The 26,168-nt window shown below is 46.3% G+C and overlaps 1 protein-coding gene across 1 annotated transcript in view; it reads left to right on the top strand.

The window, feature by feature from the left end:
* ENPP6 (ectonucleotide pyrophosphatase/phosphodiesterase 6) overlaps window positions 1-24,522 on the top strand; it is a 36,783-nt gene extending 12,261 nt beyond the window's left edge. The window contains exons 2-8 of the mRNA XM_009933438.2: window positions 773-952; window positions 7,371-7,482; window positions 11,992-12,133; window positions 13,152-13,331; window positions 16,164-16,301; window positions 20,691-20,814; window positions 21,448-24,522. Coding sequence (XP_009931740.2) covers window positions 773-952; window positions 7,371-7,482; window positions 11,992-12,133; window positions 13,152-13,331; window positions 16,164-16,301; window positions 20,691-20,814; window positions 21,448-21,662 — 1,091 coding nt within the window. The 3' untranslated portion in view covers window positions 21,663-24,522. The remainder of the gene's footprint in view (window positions 1-772; window positions 953-7,370; window positions 7,483-11,991; window positions 12,134-13,151; window positions 13,332-16,163; window positions 16,302-20,690; window positions 20,815-21,447) is intronic.
* The last annotated feature ends 1,646 nt before the right edge of the window (window positions 24,523-26,168 follow it).

Raw genomic sequence — 26,168 nt, 5'->3', positions numbered from 1 at the left:
TTTTGGCTTGTTTGCAGAAAACCAGTGGTGTCTATGGATGAAGGAGAGGGGAAACGTGAGTTTCCCAAACTCTGTTCTGTGTTTCCAGAGCATACTCTTGTCCTTTCCCGTTCACAGGCTGCTTCCCGCAGTCCTCTGGGCCTGTGCGCTGGCGGGTACCTTAAAATAGCCTCAGACTTGGCAGATGTTGTGTGCATAGAAGGAGCCAGACATCGGCCAAACATGTGGCGCCCGCCTGGGCTGCCACTGCTGTGGTCTGTGTGTGTGGACTGGGTAAAGCACGTTGAGCAGGCTACGGGGTGCAGGATTTGTTTCTTCTGGCCTCAGCTGTCTAAAAGTTGGCTGTCTCAAGCTAAGCTAATGATGTGGTCTTTCTCTACAATCAGTAGAGAGCAACATGCACCTCCAGAGAATAACTGCTCCCAGATACCTTAGGTGCCTATCTTGGGATGGCATGAATTGCTCTCTAGAGGTGCTGCCTCTTCTCCACTGACTGTGAAGGGAACACAGGTGGCTGACCTAAGCTTCAGCAACTAACTTTTATGTGGCTGAATTGGGGGATATAGACTGCTACGTGGAGGACCTCCATAAAAGGTAGCAGAGTCAAGAAGATCGTATGAGCAGTTGCAAGGTAAGAGGTCCCCGAGTTCAACCTGAGCTTTACAGCTGATTTGCTGCGTGATCCAGTGGTAGCAGTGGTGGTGCTGGCGGCATCCTTCTGCTGGAGAACACCAATCTGATTGTGCTTTTTTATTTTTCTCCACCCCTGAAGGTCGGCACTGTGAGGTCCATCAGATGATTGGAAACTACATGTGGGACCAAAAAACAAATGTATCTTTCGATATTGGTGTGAATAAAGAAAGCCTGCTGCCTCTCTGGTGGAATGGATCGGAGCCATTATGGGTCACAATGATGAAAGCGAAAAAGAACGTTTACATGTACTACTGGCCAGGTTAGTATGTCAAAAATTGCTACCATCTTAATGGTGCATCTTTACAAGTAAGAACTCCATACTCTGTAGGATGGCTTTTTAGTACACTGAAATACAGACAAGAATTATTAATGCTTTACTAATTACTCATAGAAATGAAATATCTTTTCTTAGGCCGTGACAATTTGCATGTGCTTAGAAAGGAAAAGACTGAAGTGTCACTGGAGGCAGCTTTCCACCAAACATTACTTTCAGGGAGGTGCTGGCTTGCAGAGCATCCCCTCCTCCACCAACTGCTCGTTCTGCTTGCCCACCTGTACCTTCTGCTGTGCCAAATGGTTGCTCCATGAATGGTTCATGGAGCAACACTGTAGACCATGTCACTGATCATAGTTAAACAGTAACCATCCTCCCCCAATGCTTGTTTGGTTTTAACCTGGAAGTTAGTGGCTGAGACCCGAAGACGATATACTCTGTGGGGACAGCAAAACCCAGCTGAAAGCAAAGCATCCTTTGGTGAGCTGGAGCGAGCACTCTTGTCCTCCTTCACTGTTAACTCAGCTGAGGTCCCAGTTGCTCTGACATTCATTTGGAGGGACTTGGCCTTTCCATTCCTGGTTTGTTGGGCACTGGACCACTGAAATCACTCGGGATGTATAATAACAAGTCTTTTTTAACAAATAGGAGTATACTTTTAGGCTGTCCATTTCGGGACCCACATGGAAATAGATGTTCCAGCTGTGCAGCCAGCAGGAAATCCCTTGAAAGGTACCCAGCTTCTCAACTTTTTCATCTTTTAACTGCTACCTAAGCAGTATGCAAATATCCTCATATGTGTAACTACAGGCTAGAGGACCACGTGTTAGAAGAGCTGTACTGAATACAGCCAGTGCCAGTGGGTCAGGCGGCGGCAGCTGACTCACGCTGTGGGCTCCCGGCCAGCTCGTCTTCTGCATCCCAACGCTCATGTGCCTGGTCACGATCTTCCCATGCAACGTGGCTGGTGGCGTCCCAGAAAAAAAGCCACAATTCTCAGGAAAGAGAAGAAAGAGCAAACCAAGATGAAAAACATTGAAAAGCCATCCAGAGCATTTCTACTCTGAAGAGCGAAAAGATATGGGAGTGACAATGTCGCCTTACAGACTCAAAGGCAGTCCAGTGGACTGGTATTGCAGACTGCGTGTAGAGGTTTGGATCATCCCTCAAAAAAAAGGCTCTCCTTATTGGAGGTCACCCAAGTGGCCTAACAGCAATTCAAATAGTAAGATATGGAAATTATACAAGAAGTTAGAAATTGTTCTAAAAATTTACAAAAAGGCCTGTTTCAATAGACAATTCATTTCTGACTACTAATGTAACTGCACTGAATAAATATAATTATGTACTGAGTAGATGTAACAGTCTACAGAGAGCTACTGAAATCCAGAAGAACAGTATCACTTTCCATTAAATGCCGTGGTCTTCACCCAGCTCCTTCCTGCTGCCCTTTGCACAGTGTGTGCCAGGGAGAAGACATACGAAGTGTAGATGTATATCTGTATACATATGTATACCCTGCACACTCATCTATCTGCTATTTCCAGTGGAAAACTGCAAGGAAGAGCAGAGCCTCCCTTTTCCCAGCACTTACGCTGCCAAGTGTCTGCATTGACTCTCCTGTGACAGCGGGGGAATTTCTGCCGTACTGGTACCAGTGGGACTTTTTGCATGGATCTCGTATTTTAGATGTGGACCGTGACGTGTACATCTTCCTGTTATTAATTATGTATCTGTGACCAGCGACCTTTGGGAGAGCCATTGGTGCTTCAGTTCAGCAAACGCTTAAGCACATGCTTATTTTTTAAGGATGTCCACAGTCTGAAGGGACACGTCTGCCATACAGGGTCAGGCACAGGGCAGGAAGCAGGGTCAAACACGGAACTGTTGAACTAAAACACGGGGCAGCTGGGCTGCAGTAGGACTCCAGGTGCAACTGGAGTAAACAGAAGTCACTCCAAATGCAGTAGTATTTATTTATTACATTTTCCCCATATGATTTTGTGGAACTGTTTCCTAGTTCCATAGTAAGGATGTAATCCTTATTTCTAGATTTATTATTTTAAAGCTTTAATTCTTTAAAAGGCATTTGACTGGGGAGTGGTGCCAAACAAAATGGAAGAAAAAATAAGGGTTTAATAACCAAGGTGGGTGAAGGTCCCACAGATGTTTTCACTGAGTAGGATCTGCTATTAGTGATTAACTTTCCAGCCTGAGGATATACTGCTGCTTAGTAACAAATCTTGCAAATCTGGTAGAGATCCAAAGAGAAGAAGTTTGGGAAACTGTTAGTAGGGAAAACAACGTACAGCCAAACTCATCGCACTTTGTTCTGGAAGGTGCTATTTTTTCTCTAGCCAGTGGTGAAGAAAACGAGACTGATCAAACATAGCAGACACGCATTGCAAATGCCAGCGAGCCGATTCCCAGGGTTAACTTGCACCGCTGCCATTTCCTCCTCAGAGCCACTTCCAAGCTCTGCAAAGTCTGAACCCAAAATCTGACACTTCGTATTCTTCCCTGTGGTCCCCTTTCATGCGTGTTCAGTGCTTAAAGGAAGAAAATCCAGACCCCAGCAAACAGGGACACAGGGCAGGAGGAGTGTCAGATGTGAACACCCATCCATCACAGCTTTATCTGTGAGCCCAACATCAACACGGCGAAGACAACTCGTGGGCAGAATTCATCGGGGCTCCCAGCCACCACTTCTGCCGAAACGTAAGCACTTGGCTTGCAGGGACATTCTTCTGCTTTCTTCACGGCATTTATTAGGCAGTTTCTGCTCTTCGAGGCATTCCTGGGGGAAAAAGTCGTGTATCCTCTGACTGTTTGTGAAGTAAAACCCAACAGCTAACGCCGTGCGTGGGGTGAAAGGTGCATCCTCACGCCCAGGTTGCCTGTTTGAAGCACTGTGGCTCCAGCGGATGGAGGAGCTCCAGAGGAGAGCGAGAGCATCCAGGTGGTACCACCAAAGCCAAAGCTTTGTATTGCTCCTCACGCTCAGCCCGGTGGGTGACGTTACCCCAGACCCTCCAGCTCCTTCATTTTCCGGCAGCCTCTGCAACTGCTTCAGCTGAAGTGCAGCGACGTCTGTTCTCAACGCTGAAATGAGAGAAAGGGGGGGGGGAAAAAGACTCTAAACCCAACCTTTCATCCTTTAATCACAACATTTACCATACCGTGGAGCTAGTCTGGAAAGTTTTCAAGACCTTTTGTTATGACATGAAGTGTCTAACTGTTAAACCAATGTTTAGAAATGCAATTTAAAGCTGGCAGGGGTTCAGGTCTCCATGTCAGATAGATAAAGAGAAGCCTATATATCACTGCGAAAGAAGTCCTTACTCCTGCTCCAGAAGTTCAGGTTTTTAAGTAAAGGTTTAGTGTCATACAAAACTGCGCAGAAAGGTATCTAACATTACGTCGTAGCAAATATGGCTTATCTGTTTGTACTTTAACCAAGAGAAACTTAACATTCCCTTCGTCTGGTTCCAAGTGCTTTTAAATTGCCTTTCCCATAATACTTCCATGAGAAAATTTACCAGCTGTCGTTGCCTCTATCAAAATGAAAGTTAATTATTAAAAAGTTTTCATGGACAGTATTTTGGAATTGTAATAAGCCTTAACATCAAAAGTACAGTTTTGAGTTCTGTTCATCACAGAGGCCAGAAAAAAAAAAAAAGGAAGCTCTTGGTATCTAGGCAGCCTGAATTTTCGGTGTTACTGCCAATGAACTGCACACTTGCAGACCAATATTTAGTGGACAAAATTATTTCTAATTGTTGCTGCCTCTGTAATCTTTTATGTCCTGCTCATCACTTGACAATCTAGAAATCGCAATGACAGAAAGATCTGAGAAACTAAAATACCCAAGATCCCCAAGAGGTTAATGCTTCCAGTTATAATTAACTTGTGAGTAATTCTGAGGAATGATATCTGAGAAAATTATAATCTGATGTCAGTATCTGAAGAGGAAAAAAGAGGCAAAATCATCTTGTTAGTCATTCACTGTGAGCAATCATCCACTTGAACTAAAATACTAGGCGTTTCCAAATGCATCCTGAGCTGCTTGCCTGGATTTGGAGCCAATCTTTTCCCAGGCTCAAGTGACAGAGGAGAAGTTGGCTCTGAAGTTCCAGTTCTGTGCTGAAGAAGTAGCAAAGCCCACAGAGGATATCCGAGGCAGCTGAAAGCCTGTGCTTTGCTGCTGGTAGCACCCAGGATGTCGTGCAAAAGACTGGAGCTGCACATCCTCAGGGGACAAGGGCTCCTGCTTCCTGGAGATGGCTTCAGGTCATTCATGGAATATCTTTTTTTGATGATTTGGTTAGGTAGCAGCTGTGGCCTGTCTCTGTTGCACACCAGAATTTCCTGAAAGTGCCATGTACAGTTGCATAGAAGTTTTGCTGTGGGACGATATGGAGAGTCAGTTCTTGTCAAGCAATCTGCAGGCTGTTCATCGAGGTTGCAGATTGCTTTGGTGGTGGAGAGTTAAACACTGAAGTGTCTCCATGGAGAAAGGGGAGGATTAAGACATAGAAGTTTGAGGCCACAGGGGAAGAATGAAAAGTGAGCACCATCACACACTCCCACAACTTTCATAAAACCAAATATTAGATAGAGGTTCAAAATGATGTAAATATGTTTTTACAGAAAAGTAAACAGGTTGACTACATTTTCTGTTTATTATTGCAAATAATTCATTCTTACAAACAATTAGTCATAATAGATGGGGTCCCTTCATAGAATCGTAGAATCATTAAGGTTGGAAAAGACCTCTAAGATCATGAAGTCCAACTGTCAGCCCATCACCACCATGCCTGCTAAGCCATGTCCCAAAGTGTCACATCTATATGGTTTTTGAACACCTCCAGGGATGGTGACTCCACCGTTTCCCTGGGCAGCCTGTTCCAATGTCTGACCACTCTTTCGGTAAAGACATTTTTCCTAATATCCATTCTAAACCTCCCCTGATGCAATCTGAGGCCCTTGAAACACATAAAGAATGTGGAGACCTGGGAGCCACTGCCATGGGACACTGGGTGAAGAGACTGAATCTGTCGTGTGCTAGGGCTCTTTAACTTTTGGAAAGGGTAAACTCTATCTCATTTATCTGGCTTTCTGCAAGTCACTGAAGATTTTTTTAAATTTACTAAGCTTAAATATTTAAGTTTTTCTAACCGTTCATGGTACTCCTGAGAATTCATGATCAGAAGTCTCTTAGCCATCTTAGCCTGGAAGTGGTGTGCTTTTCCCTGTGTCCCAGTATGGCATCTCAGCGACGTGAGCTCACGTGGGCTGAGATACAAGACACTGACAAAGTCTCTTTACTGAATGTCCCAGTAAGAAAACCACTGTAAATTATCTCTCCTTGCTCCAGTGCCCTCTCTGTACTTACACCTCCCGTGCAACCTTCTTCCCCTCAGGCAACCAGTCAACTTCTGACAGTCCTTAATGCCTATTCCTTTCATCCCAGAGGAGAAGGAAAGTGCCCCAAATGTAGGCAGATTCAGGCTATGGCTTAGAGTTGCCTTTTTTGACCTGACTGTATTGCTGTATACAGAGGCCATTTTGCAAAATATATCCTTTTTTTTTTTTTCTTGTGCCCCAGGAATACACCAGAAAATGCCTAACTGTGATGGGAGGACTCTGGGGCTCTTGAAAGATAGTTTGCATGAATCCAGTGTTTCTGAAAGCACATCTCATTTAAATATTAATGTTATTCAGCAGCACAGTAACCAGAGAGCAAAAGGGCAAAAAACCCACAAAAACATGTTTTTGTGTGTTCAGGGCCATGTTCTCCTGTAGGATTTGTTGCCATAAATCTCTGGGCCACAAAACAGACTGTATTTTGCAAGGAAGGCTGCAAGTTACCAAGAGAGTTAATTGGTTTATACTGTTTTAATAAGACCTCATGGGAAACAGATTTAATAGTGGAGTGCCAGTATCACATAATAAAACACGGTTTATAGAGGATATTACGACGTAAGATACAGTGTGTCTGACTGGAAAGTATTTGCTGAACTTTCAGGGAACAATATCTACGTCTATTGTGTTGGAAGCCTGGAAATGGGGCTATGTGGCCATAGCAGTTAAAAAGAAAACAAGCTAGCGATTTAGGTGGAAACTGTCCGCCACGAGGGAATCAAGAGTTTTATTGTGGGAAGGTCACACAGAGACCTTTCTTTTAGAGAGGGAAATAAGAGGATCCGATGTACAGTTTGCTCCAAGCACTCATCAAACCAGCCTCTCTGCCCTTTTCCCTTCCCAACCACAAGGTTTTCCTGCAGGGAAGGTGTAAGGTAAGTAATGTCACCGGGCATTTACAAACCTGAACTTGGACCCCAAGGTGTGGGGTCTGTGATCAGGGTGAAACAGCGAATCTCACCACGTTTTTCGCTCGTAGGTTGCGAGGTCGAAATCCTCGGGGTCAGACCAAGTTATTGCCGCGAATACTTCAGTGTCCCGACAGACAAAAACTTTGCGGATGCCATCAGCGATGCTCTCGAGTCTTTGCGGTACGTCACTGAACTTCTGCAGCGTGGGGTTTCCTCTCTCCAGGATGAGTATTTGGGTTTACTGTCAGCTTTCCTGTAGGGAGATCGTCAGGATTCGCTCCCACGGAGGAAGATGAAGGCCGAGACTGCTTTGTAGCACTGTCATAGAAACATCACCATTACAGAAATTGACCCTTACGTTAAGATCAGAGGGAAAGATGTGCTCCTCTTTTCATGTGTAGGTTACAACACAGAGGAGACATCCTGACTTACTATTTTTAATTTGCCATTTCAAACAACTTCAAGATCAGTCTGTGAGTATCTGTTCAGTGAACTGCAAGAGCAGACTTTGAAATACTTAGATACGGAGAGCTCCTGGGAATTTGGAAATTCTGAAATTCAGCTCCGGCCACTTATTTAGAAGACCAATGTTTTGGCTCCCACTGCATGTTAGAACATCTCAGGCACAATGATTTTGGAGCGGGCATTCACTTTGTGCAGATGTGGGAATTAGAATAGAATAGAATAGAATAGAATAGAATAGAATAGAATAGAATAGAATAGAATAGAATAGAATAGTTCAGTTGGAAGGGACCTACAATGATCATCTAGTCCAGCTGATGGGAATCATGGGAATATATCTCTCAACCAGCTCCTAGGAAAAAAGTGTGCTCCACTCCCTGCTTTCTAGTTCCACCATCTCTCATCCAAACGTTAACAAAGGACAATTCCATGTACCTTGTAAAAGCAGGGAAGACTGCACCACCACATGCAGAGATAATGCCTTACCCTAGCTATAACTAATCTTCCTCTTTTAAAACCTTGTTTGTTCCATAATTTATCCAATCCAAGGATGCACTTCTAATTTGCTTCTTGCAAACTGCCATAGTGATTTGAATCTGAAGAGTTTCATATTCAGATGCTGGGTGCTGCTTGTCCCTGAAATGAAGGCTCCAAAACGATGAGTGTGCTGCCGGAGATGTAGCTCCCAGTTGCACACTGGGTCCTGCTGCGCAGGTACTCACAAATCACTCTGTCGTTTACGGGATAGGGCTTAGAGAGAAGCTGTCTCCAAACATGTGAGACATTTGATCCCAAAATGATTTAGCTTATATTTTAAGAAAGTTAGCTGCATGTGACATGAGGAGTTTGTATGTGCCATAGGAGGCTTTCTGGAGCTTCTGCAACACTTTTATTTCAGTGAATAAAGAAAGGAATGGAAAACTGAACACCAGCTCTGACTTCTGGTGGAAACCCAGAATTACCATGGGAAGCTTTTTGGTCGGGTATCATTTGGGGGTGGGTCAGAATATGCTTGAAGCTGCCTGTCTGGTTTCTACGAAGCAAGGTGCATAAGGCTGCTCAGGATGGATTGCAGCTTTATAACTGTGAGCAAGATTAAAAACAAGGCACAAACTGTTAAAAGCTCCAGCCCTTCAAGCTGCTCTTTTGGGTAGCTGGAGCCCATTGAAAAAGTTTCAATAGCTAATTCACCCTGAGTCACAAGGCTGCTTGCTGCTGCCGTTGGTGGAAAAGAAGCGAAGGGCAGGGACACAAGAATATTGGTGGGGCAGCTCACAAAAGGTGAAAGCTGATGATCTCAAGAAAAGAGCAGATCCTTGCCACCATGATGTCTGCCGTAAACACCCACTACAGCCTGCTGAAGAGCCCAACAGATCGTGCTGGAGCTGTCAGAGGTCCCGTCCCTGGTGTCCATTTACACACCATCCCCTCTTGAATTTCTGCCTGGGTTCCTTTCCTTCAAACCAAGTGCCCTGTCTGCAGCAAGGTGGGAAAGAGGAAAAAAGAACAACCATTGATAAAATTAATGATCAGTTGTAGGTGTAAATACTGCAGGGAGTTACAGTAAGGAAGGAGGGTAGAGAATGAACAGAGAAAAAAATAGGCAAGTTTCCCTTCTCCTTTCTCACAGTTGTTTTTCCCATCGTTCATCCTCTGTTTAGTCCTTTCAAATTTAGTACACAATTTTCAGTGCTGCTAGGCCAGTCCATAAGAAGTAAAACCTCTGAAATGCCTTTATTGTAGGCATATTCATTTAGCAGGAGTTAGCATCGCTGGGTAGAAGAGTCTTGAACTGCGTTTTATTGCCATCTGCGTCTTCTGCAAGAGCTTCTGACTCTTGATGCTGTTCAAAGGCTGGCAAATCCAGTGTGTTTGCTTTCCACACCCCAGCTAATTGGAAAAGCCCATTAGGGTGAGGCTGGTGCTGGCTTTCTGTGGGAAAACAGCCTGTGGCAAGAGCAGTCTGTCCCCCGGAGCAGTGCCTTGCTCAGTTACCCTAATGGCAGGTGTTGGTAGCTAAGGAACTCCACTTGCGCTCCCAGCATTAGCAAACCTTACAAGGACTTCAGGGGAGAGAAAGCCCTTTGTTGTGGCATGGTGGCCTATGGGTTAGCTTGAGTTTGGGCACCAGAACGTCCTGACCCATCTTACCTTCGCTAGGGTTGAAAGGAGTTTTATCAATGCCCTCTTCAAGGGCGGGAGGACCTGACTCATCTAGGAGACACTGAGCTCCTCTTGCAACCAAAGGAAACCATCCTTCAGGAGTGTTCTCCGGTCCCTTCAAACAGGTGCTTTGAGACCATTATTTAGACCAAAAATTCTCAAAACTAAGTCCAGCACCCATTTTTGGCAAGTAAAACTAAAACCTCCCTTATGTCTTTTCCATGGCTATCATTTAGGGGCTGTTGTAATCCACCTGCCTTCCCGGACAGGTGTCACGAAGTTTGCGTGGTACTTGCAAAGTATGTTGGTAAAATATAAAACCCCTTTGGTATTGCCATCGATGTCGTCCAGCTTTCTTCAGCGAGCTTTTCTTAGCCATTTCTTTTGCAAGTTACTGGTGATGGGAGAAGACAGGACTAACACACAGTCAGAAAGAGAGATTACTTCTGCCGTGCAAGCCATGATCAGAGATGCAAGCCATGATCAGAGATGCCTAGTTTTCTTAGGAACACAGGCAAGAAATGGAAACAAAGACAAGCTCAGTCTTACAAGTGTTGGATGCGCTGTACCCAGTCCTGCAAACTCCTAAGCACACTGCATAACCGGGGCTTGTCCCCTGGAAGTCATGTGCCAAGTTGAACATTTATCTTTACAGCACTGAGCCCTCACTGAGAAATCTCACCACAGCCTAAATAAGACCATTTGTTTTTTGCAGTACATCTCTTTCATAGCTCTCATCTTTATCGAAATGATCATTTAGTTACAGGTGAGAAGACACAAAGCAGTCCAAGTAGCTAATTAATCCAGATTCTGCAGGAGAAAAAACCTGTTTCAATAGGTTCAACGAGTGTGTAAGGAACATAGAAATTACAGGGTTAAATTTTAGAAATGAAGTTATGCATAATATGGATGGAAAGTAATGCTTAAAATGAACTGGGTGGAGGAAGGGCTGCTTCATTTGAATGGTTTTAAAATCATGAAGAGTGAGAAAGAACACTGTTCTGCAGGGCCAGCGGTGGAGAAATTCCCACCATGGCAGAGACCTTCAGCTTCCTGCAGGACTGCTCCTCTGAGGCCTTCAGCAAGCTTACAAATGCAAATAGCAGACCCTAATTCATTCATTCAGTCTCTCACCTCTGATTTTTTTCCTCTTCTGTCTCCCTCATTACACCAGACTACTTGAATGTCTTTAATCAGAGGAGCTGGACCTGTCAGGACATCACACAAAGTCTTTTTGTAGGGATCTTGATCTGGATGAGGGCATGTATTATGGGTGGCACACCCTGTCATAGTCATATATTAAGTACGGTAGAAAAAGACTGGGTTTGAACTTCATGAGCATAGATTCGCGATTTTATCCACATGACTGCTTTCAGGAAGCTTTACAGTGAACTGCAAAGTGGTCATGAAAATGTAATTAAGCACTGATGTATGTGCAATCCCCACTAATTAGGCTGAGGGCATTCAGGGCAGAAACGTGTGATCAGCTAAACTTGTGCAACACCGAGATTACCTTAGTTTCCCTTTGGTCATATTCCTGAATAAAACTCCCATCTAAAATCTCACCCCAATTCATACCACTCAGGATGTTGCAAGGTCATGGAAGAGCCTGTCCTGAGCTGACCTCGGTAGCTTGGAAGACCTCACACAGGAGAAAGCCAGAAGTGCCAAACTTTAATTAAAGCACATTTAACTGGTAATTCCCACAATCCTTTTAATAAGGGCATTCAGCACAGAAATTAGTATTTGTTCTGGATCTTTCTTTGTCATTAAAGGAAAAGCTGCCTTCCTAATTTGAAGAGGTAGTAGGGGGCTGCCAGGACAGCCGGTGCTTGCACATGGCATTCTCTACCTGGCACCTCTGATGGGAGTCTCAAGCAAAGTCAGGAGACTCTGGGCATGAATAACGAGCCCGTCTGTGCCACAGCAGGTAGGAAAGCACAGGCTGGAAGCAGAAAATGGGGTTTTGTGGCATTATGTGCCGGTGAGGACAATAGCACCGGCAGCCAGGAGGTCCCCATGTGCATCGGCCTCTTATTGCTTCCCCCTCCCTCCCACCTCCAGCAATGGCAGTGCTGAGATGGCCGCAGTGTACTACGAGCGCATCGATGTGGAAGGCCACCACTACGGCCCTTCCTCCCAGCAGCGGAAGAGCGCTCTGCAGGAGGTGGACAAAGCCTTGAGCAACATGATCGCGCTCATCAAGGTGAGTGGCATCCGAAAACCCAGCTCCTGGGTGCGTTTGGAAAAGGCTTCTAAAACTGTATTTTGTGGGACTGCCAAGAGCCTATTGAATGCCTGTTAATTGGATGCGTTGGCTGTAAACTTTTATGTCCTGAGAAGCAGAGGCTACCGAGATCACATGGTAATCAAGGCAGCATTCCCCTGATTTTTATTTGCGTCGGTGGCGTTATAATCCTCCTAGTGGATTATTGTACCGATAGCCCCAGGAAGCCATAAACCAATATACGTGTTTGCTCTGTTTATAACTGGTGTTGCTGGCTGGGATTTATAGTAGGCGAACGAATCAAAACCGCTCGCTTCCTAAGGTTTGTGGAATCAGACAATTAACTTTTATAGTGGTCTTTATGGCACCACTCAGAACTCTGTACTTTAAACTTTGTTTTAAAAAACATTATCTAAATGATTTTGCAGTGAGAAAAGGAGGAGCTTCTGGCTAAATGTCAATTCTATGAATATTTCTGGCAACGATAAATTCACATTAGAGTTTTTCATGTGTTTCAGTGAGGAGAGGAAAATGTATTTCCAGTTTCACTAAATTATAAAAGCTCTAATGCTAAGTGATGGTGTTTGGGAGGAGAAGAGGGAAACACCCCCGCCACAACTGGTAACATGTCAAAGTTGCTCTTCCCCAGCCATCTTTGCCTACAGATGAAGAACAGTGGGATAAAATCCTGTCTAAGACCAACTGGGACAACTGGTTTGTGGGACTGGGGTGTAGCATCTGGTTATTTAGCAGAAGGGTGGATTGATTTTGGCAAACCTCTCTTTGGCACTAACCTCAGACTCTTCCAGGGCAGCAAGTGGACGTCCACCATTATGGGTGGTGGCAAAGCACACCAGAGGGCATTTGTGGCTGTGCTCCTTCTGGCCAACTTCCACTAAATGAGTGGATGTTTAGTGGGTTTTAAAAATTATCGGTAGGCACAGACAGTGCAAAACACTTACCTGGCCGCAACGGCTGTCATGTGCTCGCTTTACAGAGCAAGGGCCTTCAGCATGACCTCAACGTCCTCCTGTTCTCCGATCACGGGATGACAGACATCTCTTGGGCGGACAAAGTGATTGAGCTGAAAAACTACATCAATATGAGTGATACCATACAAATGAAGGACCGAGGTCCTGTTGTGAGCCTCTGGCCAGCTCCAGAGAAGCAAGAGGAGGTAAGTACAGTTTATTTGTATTTATGTGGTCTTGTGTTTCCTTGTTTTTTATGACAATTGTGTCTTTTGTTTGCTCATAACATCCAAATTCCGCTCTCAGGGATGTGTGTAAAAATCAGCCTGAGGGTCTTACCAGGAGTCACACTTGGATCTTGTGACACTCTGGTGATGTTGAAGGAAAAGTCACACTAGGCAAATTAAAAAGCATGATCCTTCACCTTTATTTGCCACAGATAAGTGCTTTCAAACCCCACCACTATGTGCTTCTGATAAATAGTTAAAAGATTTTAGCTCAAAATCCATTTTGAGGATTTTTTATATAGAGATAAAAGTCAATTTATTGACACTCTAGCTGGGATTTTCAAATGATCTGGAGGAGGTCAGGCATTTCTACTCCAGTAAACTCCCACAGAGTTTGAGGAATTAACTCTGTTAGACCAGAAGTACGAAAAATACATTTCTTACAATGTTCTCCTTTGAAGAATTTTGATGAATAAGCATGTTGGAGTGAATCAACCATAAAAGCCCAAGGCTAGAACTGCAGGATTTTGAGTGACAAAGTAAAACAATACAGAAAAAAACTTGGAAACCACTTGAAAAGAATGAAAATGCAGCATCTGTAACTAATAGACTGGTACATTATAGTTTACCCAGAAACCAATGCTTGAGAAGTCCTTATTGCTGTCTTCAGAATATAGATGAGTGGATGTACAAAATTGGCAGTCCATGCTCCACATGAATAATTTTATTTTCTATATTATGTTTTAGCAAGTTCCAGTATATTGTAGCTTGTGCAATTTTATTAAAGAGAATATTTGCTAATTTTTGCACCCCAACAGGCTCTCCAGGAATTGTATAGCTGTGATATTGTGAATATTTCAAATTAGTGCTGGAACTGAAAGCTGTCGTAGAGGCACCCACAAGCCTATCACTCGAAGTTCCTGCAGGGGATCACAGTGTTTATATATGCTCTTCTCGGCCTTAACTCAGAGATCACTATTTTTGTAGGCCAGACCTTCACACAAGGGCAAGTGTGAGCTGCAACTTCACATAGACATGGGGTTTCATCCGACAAAGCTCTTAAGCACACTATTCTCTCTCATTAAACAACCTAAGATCCCTAAGGAGAATAAAGCACAATGCCTCACGGCATGGTTTTGTTTTCTTCCTTCATTTCTTTTTAGGACTTCTTACTGGAGTGCTGCTTTTTTAAGCAAAACAAAGTCAATTTTCTTTCCCAATAGCCAGGTTCCTCTGTCCTTCATGCACATTAAAGAGCCACGTTTAGCAATTAGATTGTGTCAGAACATGGTGGTATCACATGCATGAGCTGTCCCATTCTGAAGCACCACAAGTACTCGTGAAACATCGGGCCCACTCTCTAGTCCAGGTCATGGTGAGAGGGCCAGGCTGAGCCCACCCTGGTGCCCCCCTTACGGCCACTGCTTATCAGTATACACACATCACACGTGCAGGGGGGACTTTGCTAAAAGGCTAGTGGAGGACCTTTCATTCTTGTTGCATTCTTTGCTATTTATTCCTGAAGGTTATTTATATTTAAGCAAAAGAGTGATAGAAGCTCTGGGGACTCCAATAACCGCCTTCTCTGTGGCATATGAACATCTTCTTTAGGCATTGAAAATAGTTTTCTGAATAATTTGGAGTTTAACCACATTTGTGTGATGATATTCCAGATGGTATGATTAATATTAATAAACCACTTGTAAGGCGTTGTGCAGCCTCAGAGCTGGAGACATTGGCTGATTAATCTCACAGCATCCTTATGAAGCAGAGCACTAAGCGCCATCAATCCCTTTGGTAGGGATTGACCGGCTAAGTGTAAGAAACACAGAGATGTGACATTAATTGTTCATTCAAGAGAACAAAGAGGGAGCTAGTGGCAGAGGCCGAAGGCAATATCAAGGCAATATCCCTTGACCGTGTCTGTACCCAGGCCTTTGAGCAGCCTCCATCTCTTGGAGATGTGATGATTGGGTGTCTGCTGCTCTGTCTCTGTGGGCTGATATACTCACATGCGCACATTTGTGAGTCCATGGATTATAAATCACAGAATCATAGAATCATAGAATGGTTCGGGTTGGAAGGGACCTTAAAGATCATCTCGTTCCAACCCCCCTGCCATGATCAGGGACAGCTTCCACCAGACCAGGCTGCTCAGAGCTCCATCCAACCTGGCCTTGAACACTGCCAGGGAGGGGGCAGCCACAGCTTCTCTGGGCAACCTGTTCCAGTGTTTCGCTGCCCTCATGGTGAAGAATTTCTTCCTAGTATCTAATCTAAATCTGCCCTCTTCTAGTTTACAGCCATTCCCCTTGTCCTATCACTACACACCTTGGTGAAAAATCCCTCTCCATCCTTCCTGTAGGCCCCATCAGGTACCGGAAGGCTGCTAGAAGGTCACCCTGGAGCCTTCTCTTCTGCAGGCTGAACAGCCCCAACTCCCTCAGCCTGTCCTTGCAGGAGAGGTGCTCCAGCCCTCTTATCACCTTTGTGGCCCTTCTCTGGACCCACACCAACACATCCATGTCCTTCTTATGTTGGGGGCTCCAGAGCTGGACGCAGTACTCCAGGTGGGGGTCTCACCAGAGTGGAGTAAAGGGGCAGATGCCTTAATTCATGCATTCCTATGTGTTTATGATCAGGTTTTCAGAATCTCCTAAACCCCATCAGCAGGTTTTGTGCAGCCATCATCTCTGGGCTGGTACAGCCCCGGTTTGGGCGTGCCGATGATTAGCCATTAAAGGGGGTTAGCTGTTCGACAGGTACGCTCCTTGCAGCCAAATGGTGTCCCAACATTTGTTTTCTTTGCAGATATATCAGAAACTGAGAGCTGTGGAACACATGCACGTTTATAACAAAGAGGATATTCCAGACAGGTTTTTCTACAAAAAAGGAAAATTTGTGTCTCCTCTAACTCTCGTGGCCGAGGAAGGATGGTTCATAGTAGAGGTAAAGTACGGAAGTAAAATACTTATTCATGAATGTGAAAAGGTGCAATATATGAAAACAATAAGAAAAATATGCAGTTTTATGCTAAGCATTGAGTTAAAGTATTACGTCATTTGCTTGGGCTGACTACAATGCCAACATCAAATACTGTGGTGTGCTTAAAAGAGCCTCAAGGCATGGCAGCTATGCTGAAGGTAGACAAAGTTAAATAAGCTGGTTCTTTTTCTGTGTTGTCATAAAGCAGGAGGAGTTCTTGTATTATCTCATGCCAGTTCTGCTGCTTTTCTCCTCTTCCCCCTGCCCATCTATCTTCGTCTCAGACACAAGAAGAGCGTTTCTTTCCATTTTCTTTCCATTCCAAGACCTTCCTGTCCTTCCATTCAGCAGTACTTTGGGGCAATTTTTCCTTCTGCCTGGCTTCCCACCCACCAGACTCTGCCCTAAACATGCCCTGTTTCTCCCAGGCCCTCCAGTCTCAAAAGAGTCGGACTGGGGTTTTACTCCTCAGAGACACCCAGTGCACACACTGCAAACCTGAGAGCTTGTTGAACTAAGAACCGATTAGACTTGCACATGAAGAGAATTTTCATACCAACTTATTTTGTTACTATAAAATAATTTTTTTTTTTTGTACTTAAGTATTGCTTCTGAGGATCTCCACATTACAGCTATTAACTGCACCCCAGCACGGCTCGGAGGGTGAGGCAGCTTACACAGCTTGTAAGTGGGTAAAGTGAGGAGCAGTATTAAGTGATTTGCCCAAGGCCATACACTGAGGCAGTGATCTGGTGACAGAGCCAAGGAGTCCTGGTTTTTTGTAGTGTCCCAGCACTATTGTCAGGTCACGTCTCCTCCCAGGTTCCTGTAACTCAGCTGAGCATCTGCTTCCATCACCTTCAGAGATACCAGGCTTTGCTCAAGGCAGCCCACACTCACTAGCCAACCTGACTTTAGGGTAATCATTTCTACAGCTGCATAAAAATGCCTTTCTAAAAGAAAAAGTTGCTTTTGAGTACAGATGGGTGAGCACCAAGTTTCTGGTTAAAAAAAATATAAGAAAGCCAGAGTTAAGATTTGGACTCATAATGTAGGAATCGGAAATATTTTTGCTGAAGTTATTCTAAAAAATTACAACTAAACTCTTTTGTACAGAAGTTCAACACAGAACATTTTTACATATTCTGAAAAAAAAAAAAAAAGGACTTTAAAAAAAAAATCACTGAAACTCTGACAAACCTTAATAACAGTGCAGCAAACACTGCTGCTGTGGTAATTATTTCTGTCTCTCTGCCCATTCCTTCCCATTGTTTCTGATTTTCTAGAATGTCCTCTCATTAATGCTGTCAGATTTTCCTTCTCCATGGTACATTTTCATTATCTGTGAATGGGATGTGAAAATGAAAGTTTCCTGTCATATTTTTAAAGCAATAATTGAGCCTTCTATTCTACTCCTTGCCCAAACCACTGAAGAGAGGATGTTCGGCTCTTCCCTATCGTGCTCGTGGGGTGTTTTAACCCTCTGCTGGCTAGTGGATAGCTGTAAGCTGTTTGAAAAAGGAGGGGGATTTTTGATTTTTTTCTTTATTTGAGAGAGACAAAAGGGATGTATGTGGAAAGCTGGGGGTCTTTCCCCAGCAAGGAGCGTAAGAGCGAAAGGCCGTTTGCATTTCGGTTAAAGCAGGATGAGGAGGGATTTCACGCACCTCGGCTGTATCGACGCTGGTCTGCTGACATTGTCTGGTTCCCTCACCCTGTACCCATCCCAGCGCACTTTCCCAACTTCTCAGGAACAATTTCTGTCCTGCTTCTAACCATGGACGTGCAGGGAAGAGTCCGTCGTCAGCAACCCCAGGCGTGCCTGCTTCAGTCGTTACTGAGCAGCAGCGCTAGCCCGAGCTTAGGCTGAGCCTGAAAATTAACGGCTCAGTCGTGAAAGAAATAGGTTTCCTGACCCAGCTGGCCGCAGCAATGATGGAAATGGCTGTGCCTTTGCACCTCTAGCTGCGAATAAATATGTGCTGGGTGTTTGGCGGGCAATGGAAGGGCACGCTGCCGCCTGCGTTTGACATTGCTGGGGAAGCAGCTGAGCCCACGACGTGACTGGGGAGAGCTTTCGCCTCGGCAGTGTCATGATAGCACCAAAGAAGCACTGCAAATTAGATGTGACTTGGCTCGTCTGGAGCTGATGCTGACAAGTGCTGTAGAGGTTGTCTAACGGTGAGCAGCCCATTGAGGATTCGTTCCCAGGAGCCGCAGTAAGCCGAGCTGGAGCATAAGGACGTGCTGTGGTAGGAAGAGGGGAAGGAGTCTGTTTTCACGGAATCATAGACTCATTAAGGTTGGAAAAGACCTCTAAGATCATGAAATCCAACCATCAACCCAACACCACCAGTCCTCCTTGGCTTGCTCTGAGTGCTGTCAGTGAAATAGATGGGGACAAGGAAAGGGACTTAAATTTGTCAGCGAAAATTGTGTAATTCCCTGGTACATCTTCTGGCTGTTACATATGAAGAAATGCAAGGGATACTCTGGGGGTTCCCCTGGAAAGCACTCAGAGGAGCTACACCTCACAGCCATAATCATGGCCGTCCTCAGTGCTCCTGCACATGGTCAGTTTTCTTCTTGGGCAGAGGAGGAAAACAAAACCAGACAAAAGAAATGTTTGTAAAAGGAAAAGGTTTCTCGGTTGATCTGCTTCACCATCTGCAAGGGTTGCAGCACCACTCACCCGGGGTGGGAATGTGAGAGACTTTGTCGAGGCATCTTCTATGCTCCTGTGACAGAGCGTGAAACCCAGACCCAGCCGCTTTAGGCAACTGTTGCTCCTTCTCTATAACCATTGGAGAAATTAATGCCAGGGGTCTAATGAACTGTCAGCTGGTGGTCTTCGTCTAAGTGCAATTCCTGCCATAGTTTTGGGGCTATCTGGAGTGTCACATTGGCTGCCATCCCTAGGGAGCAGGGGACAAGAGGAACTCATGGAGAGGGCTGGTCCAGAATTCTGAGCAGCCGCTGGGGACCACTGCTCCCGAGCAGGCCAGGATATGGCACTACGGTAGGTGGTCTGGTAAGAGCTCTTAATAAGGAGCAGGAGAAAGTGAGGAAGGAATTTGAAAGTATGACTTAAGTGCAGTATGGGCAAGGAAAAACAAGAATTATGATGATGAATTATTAAAGCGTGGACACGGAGCAGGGAGAGAAAACTGAGAGTAGTCTATGTCAGGGCAAATCATAGAATCATTAAGGTTGGAAAAGACTTCTAAGATCATCAAGTCCAACCATCCACCCAACACCACCATGCCTGCTAAACCATATCCCAGAGTGCCACATCTACACGTTGTTTGAACACCTCCAGGGATGGGGACTCCTCCACCTTCCTGGGCAGCCTGCTCCAATGCCTGACCATTCTTTCAGTAAAGAAATTTTTCCGAATATCCAATCTAAACCTCCCTCGGCACAACTTCAAGCTATTTCCTCTCATCCTATTGCTTTAATACTAAAACAAGCAGGCAAAAGAAATAATAATAATTAGACAGTATATAGCAGGCGTGATATTTGTATTTTTTAGGCTGACTAGTCAAACGGACCTAAATTGTCTTCTTTTCTGGTGCCAATGGGATGTCGGGCAGAAGAAAACCCGATCAAATCCACGAGAGTGCAGGAGAGGGTCACCCCTTTGCTCACACGTGTCACATATGGCTGTGATACTGTGTGCTTGCAGCAGAAATTTAGATGGGTGAGAGGCAGAAGGTTGTCCTCCCCGCTCAGCCAGGAGATGGCTGCACACGGAGCCAGTGGAACTGGAGTTCTCCCCTCATGGTGATGAACCCCAGTGCAGCGGAGAACATGGTTGCAGGTTGGAGCGGGTCCAGAGGAGGCCACAAAGATGGTCCGAGGGCTGGAACACCTCTCCTATGAGGAAAGGCTGAGAGAGCTGGGCTTGTTCAGCCTAGAGAAGAGCTGGCTGTGGAGAGACCTTATAGCAGCCTTCCAGTACCTGAAGGGGCCTTTAGGACAGATGGGGAAAATATTTTGGGCAGGGCCTGTTGTGACAGGACAAGGAGTAATGGCTTTAAACTAAGGGAAGGCAGATTTAGACTGGATCTAAGGAAGAAATTTTTTACAGTGAGGGTGGTGAAACCCTGGCCCAGGTTGCCCAGGGAGGCAGTTGATGCCCCATCCCTGGAAACATTCACGGCCAGGTTGGACGGGGCTCTGAGCACCCTGGTCCAGTTGATGTCCCTGCTCACTGCAGGGGGGTTGGACTAGATGACCTCTGAATGTCCCTTCCAACCCAAACCACGCTATGATTCTATGATTCTATGATGCGTGGCCTGATGGGGTGGTACAGCAGCCAGGCACTAACCGTACTCTGCTGTTGTCACCCAGAGCAGGGACAAGCTGCCCTTCTGGGAGAACGGGACGGGGAGGAAGGAAGCCTGGCAGAATGGCTGGCACGGCTACGACAATGAGCTCATGGACATGAGAGCCTTCTTCATCGCATACGGGCCAGGTACGATGCCACCACCCCTGGTGTCGCGGTCCCCTCGCGGCCCCACGGCCCCTGCCCCAGCGTCCCTGCAGCCCTGGCGTGCCCACCCTGATGTGGCACTCTGCGGCGCCCTAAAATTACGAATGAATGGCAGGATTTCCTCACCACGGCTGGATGCTGGGAAGGTTTCTCACTCTGTATCTGTTTTATGGCTGGAGAAACAGAGCAGAGAGACATGAAGGGAGTTGGTCAGCCCCTCTCCAACGTCCCAGCACAGTAACTCTATCCTTTTTGCCCTATTTTCCAAGGCTGGCCCAAATGTTTAATTCTGTTTGGAACACGTGAATTCTCCTTTCGTTGGTGGAGTCGGACTCGCTAGCGCAGAGCTCGTTCTCTGGGAAGGCTGCAGCAGACCTCTCCCACCCGTCCGACAGGCAGACGCAGAAGCCCCGATTTCCACCTCATCAGCGGAAAGTAGCTCCCGTACTTAATAATTTAATTGATTTTCCTTTTTCAGTTTTTAGAATAAAAAAAGGCTGGAAGTAAAACCAATGAATTAGAGCATTTAAAACATTTTTGCTGAGCTGTGCTGCCCGTGTTTCGGGGGCCGAGCCCCGAGCCGTGCGACGCCGACTCCTCTCTGTTTCCCCGCAGATTTCCGACCCAGCTTCCGCGCGCCGCCCATCAGATCCGTGGACGTTTACAATGTCATGTGCAGCCTGGCGGGCGTCCAGCCGCTGCCCAACAACGGCTCCTGGTCCAGGGTGGAGTGCATGCTCCGGAACGCGGCCCCCTCGGCACCGCGCCGCAGCTGCGCCCTGGCCCTGGCTCTGCTCCCCCTGCTCGCCAAGCACCTCGCCTTGCTGTGATCCTTCTCCGTCGGCCTCAACAGCAACTCCAGCCTTCTCTGTTTTTGTTTAAGTTCTTCATTTGAATAATAACTTCATTAATAGAGTGCTGCCCCCCTGCCCCCTCATCGTGCTCCACCAGGCGCGACTCTGACCCGTCCTGCTCTTACAGCGGTTGTGACACGAAGCCAGGTTTTGTGCTGCTCTAAACGCAGCCAGGGAAGTCGGTGTTGCTGCTCTGGGCTTACAGCCCTGGTAACGAAAGCAGAACCCCAGCCAGCTTCATCCGCACAATCTTCTGGTGGGCGCAGGTGGAGATCTCCGAGCATCAAACACACCTTACCCCAGCATCTGTCGCTGAGAGGCTAACCCCGGCTCCCGGTGCCGAGAAGCTCAGGGGTGGACATAGACCTCTGCACATTTGTGTTCTTTCTGGTTTACTCTTTCACCTTCAGTAGAGCCCCACCGTCTCCTCACGGTGCCAGCCAAGCCTGGTCTATGCCAACACGTGCTTCAAAGAGCCAGGCTCTTTGCCGAGCGATTGTAATGCCGGGAGAGGTGGATCGGCAGGAGAGCAGTGAGAGCATCCTACTTCTCCCAGCTTTTCCTTCTTCGTTTTCCCCAAAGTGAACCCTTTCACGGGCTTTCCTCATGGCGGGGAGGGCTGGGAAAGGGGAGAGCAGTAGAAATCCTCCGTTTCAGAACCAGGAGGAAAGTGAAAAGGCATCTGGACTCACAGGGGTCAGGAGAAAGTAGGATGAGGAAGCCTGGCACTGAACAGCCTCTCTGCTTTTCCTGGTGATGATGATAGCATCTGCTCAGGCACAGGGTTTTTGTACCCAACTGCATGCCTGAAGGTTTCTCAACACTTACTGGTTTTCTACCAGCTCTTGCTCTCTGCACATCTGCCTGGTGAGCAGCATATTCCCTTAGAGAGGTCTACACGGTCTCCGCTCCCACCCTCTCAGGTGATCCTAGCTAATATTTCCACCACAGGCTACCAAGCCCAAAGAAAGTTGTAACAGTGAAGTTAAGTCACAGGAGAGGTTGGAGCTGTTGTCGGAGGTAACGCCTCTGAAGGTTAAGCCAAATTGATGATGTAACCCCGAAAACATCAACATGGCAGATCCATTAAATCCTTCAAAAACCTGATTTTGCCCTACTCATTCACTCCAGCGCAGCCACAGATCCACCTCGGGACGATGCTTAACACAGGGCTGGCGGCAAAGCCACCACCACGGTCTGTTAGCTCAGAAGATTCACTTCACGTAATCGTTAAACCATCTGGTTGTCCCAGTCCTCGGTGCTACGCACCGGGATGGATGGATGGATGGATGGATGGATGGATGGATGGATGGATGGATGCCTGCATGCCACGGTGGGTCATTAGAGAGGTGCTCTTTTTACATCGTTAAATTTCTACTGTGAAATAAGCTCGTCTAGGACAGGGCGGTAAGGGTCTGATCCTCCAAAGTGTCCTTTCCTCTTCGGGAGGCTGTGGCCGCCGGCAGCGCCTTCAGGAGTGCTCAGCGCTTTTTCTGATATACCTCTGAACCGGGAGCTTTCTGTGACAAACTGCCTTTGGAAGGATTTGTGTCCTTCCCCATGCGAAACAAACTTCTAGGACTTCTTCTTCCTATGGATCCAGAGTCACGCACGATCCGGGTGTGTGTGGTACAGTGAGTTTAAGGGTGAATCATTACACTGTGGAAAAAAAAATATAAATAAACACCAAATTAAACTTGACAAAAGACTTCTGTAATAGCTGTAAAGATTTATGTAATGTGTTTTTAAAGCTCAAGTGAACCATCAAATCAATTGGGAAAAAAAAGGGAGAAAATCAGTCTTTGTTATGAGACTGTTCAGTATAAAAGGCAATTTAGTGCCTTCGAAGCGTTTGCCGTAGCTGTGAAACAAGCACCTATTGTTCGGAGTTCCCTGTTGCTCCTTAATGGACCAGGCTCAATGAATTCACTGGAGCACATTTTTAAAGCGAAAAAATGATCAGTACACCAGATAACCAAATGACTAAATTACCCAAGTTTTGCTGGAAAATCAACAGGATAGACACGGTGAGTGCCTGCTGAGCCCTGTGCAGCCTGCCATTGAACTCTTACAGCCAACCCAAGGTCCTTCTACAGGAGTAAAGATTCTAAAAGCATAAGGGTGATACTTGATTATAAAAGCAGAAACTGGAAATAACAACTCGGGTCCACTGAGTTGCTCACGACACGTGAAGCCAACGTCGATCCCTGGGAGCACTTTGTGTAACTCGTTCTTGTCAGTGTCCACAGGCGAACGCTGCAGAACAAATCTTTCAATGCCAGCATGATTTGTTGGAGCTTAATGCCAGCATTGCGTTTACAGCAATACACCTCACAAGATACTTGAGCTGTAAAAGGGAAATGTGGCAGCAGACCGACAAGCAGCTGATTAGCTCCAGGAGAACTGCAGCTGATGATGTTTCGAGAAGTGCACCTTTCTTCCTCGGAAATGTGGCACCTCCGAATCAGTTCCCATTCTCATTCAAAAACCACGTGTCTGGGCTCTAGCCTGTTTTTCTGTATGCTACGCAACGGAGGTGGCTGTGTTTTAAAACCTATTTCTGAATGATGTTTTTGTGCGATGGCTGCTTGTGAATGAGTGAATAATTCTAAGAATGCTGTTAGAAAAAAAATACGCATCTTTTTGTAAATACTGTAAGATTTTGGAAAAAAAACACCCCACCTCTGTAACACCTTGCCTTTCTTGTTTGATTGCTGCATCAAAGTGTGATAAACAGTGTCTGAAGCTTGTGCTGATTAATCATCAGAAAGATGAATGATAACATTCTTTAGAAATGGCAAAGTTGTCAGCATGTAAATTAGGGATGTTAAATACATCACACGAGATACTGTAGCTTGTATACGCAGTCCTTTTTTCCAGACCTATTTCAGCATTTAACCTTTTGAACACCCATCCAGGGCCATGTAATTCACACTAGCAAACGGACATGACAAACCATTTGGCTCCTCTAAGGAGAGAGGTGCGCCTCGGACGCTCTCCGCAGACCCGCTTCTCCAAGCCCCCCTTGCTACCGTCACATCAGCTGCTTGCACAGAAGCCAGGCGCATCGTCATGGGTGCCAGGGTTCAGCGCGGTTTGGGCTTTGCGGAGCCCTTCTGGGAAAAACCCACTTCCAAGCACGGTGCGGTGCAAATGGCAGCAATTTCCCACCTAAATAAGCCACACCATTTTCATCCATGAGCTTGGTGGCCATGTAAACGGCGTGACCGGCCAGGACTCGATGGATGAGCCCTCCAGCATCCCTCGGGATGCAGCCCGCGTTGCCCGCACAGGCTGCGGCCCCACGGAGACGCTTCCCCATTGGCCCAGGTGCTGACCAGAGCCCTCTGCAAGCACCAGGACTTACCATAGAACCACAGAATCACTAAGGTTGGAAAAGACTTCTAAGATCATCAAGTCCAACCATCACCCCAACACCACCATGCCTGCTAAACCATATCCCGAAGTGCCACATCTACAAGTTTTTTGAACACCTCCAGGGATGGGGACTCCACCATGTCTGTTCCAATGTCTGACCACTCTTTCAGTAATGAAATTTTCCCTAATATCCAATCTAAACCTCCCTTGATGCAACTTGAGGCCATTGCCTCTCATCCTATCACTAGTTACCTGGGAGAAGAGACCAACACCCACCTCACTACAACCTCCTTTCAGGCAGTTGTAGAGAGCAACAAGGTCCTCCCTCAGCTTCCTCCTCTCCAGACTGAACAACCCCAGTTCCCTCAGCTGCTCCTCACAAGACTTGTTCTCCAGACCCCTCACCAGCCTTGTTGCCCTTCTCTGGACACGCTCCAGCCCCTCAATGTCCTTCTTGTAGTGAGGGGCAGGATTCGAGGTGCGGCCCCACCAGTGCCAAATACAGGGGCACGATCCCCTCCCTACTCCTGCTGGCCACACCATTCCTGATCCAAGCCAGGATGCCATTGGCCTTCTTGGCCACCTGGGCACACTGCTGGCTCGTGTTCACAACCGAGGGGCGAATTCAGAGATTTGGTGGCGCTGGCCACCTTCCTCGTCTTCCAGCTGCTCAGCAGAAGTCAAAGCATCTGGCGGCCGCTGAACCCCAGAGCTGAGGGGAGACGCGGGCCGAGTGAGCTCCGGGCATGGGGCAGCGGAAGGTGTTGGAAGGGCTCGGTGTAATGTCTCCCTGCAGGGCTGGGGCACAGAGGGCAGGAGGCTGCAAATCCCACGGGAATGTTTGAAAAAAACATGGCCTAATGAAGGGAAAAGTTTGAAACCCTCCATTTTAGCGTAACCAGTCTTTAATAGCTGTTTCGAAAGATAACTTTCACCTACACAGAAAAATGGTTTTTGTGCCGGTGTTGAAGCGCATTTAAGTTAAAGGAAGGGTGTGGTGGAGTGCTCAACAATAAGAACGTTTCAGAATTACAGCTGAGTGGACACCGCCATTCTCGAGCTTTGTACAGCTGTTTCTGGCTGCATAGCTTATTCTGCCAAAAT

Source organism: Opisthocomus hoazin, chromosome 5 (assembly GCF_030867145.1).
Source record: "Opisthocomus hoazin isolate bOpiHoa1 chromosome 5, bOpiHoa1.hap1, whole genome shotgun sequence".
NCBI lineage: Eukaryota > Metazoa > Chordata > Aves > Opisthocomiformes > Opisthocomidae > Opisthocomus > Opisthocomus hoazin.
This window is presented reverse-complemented; position numbering and strand designations above follow the sequence as displayed.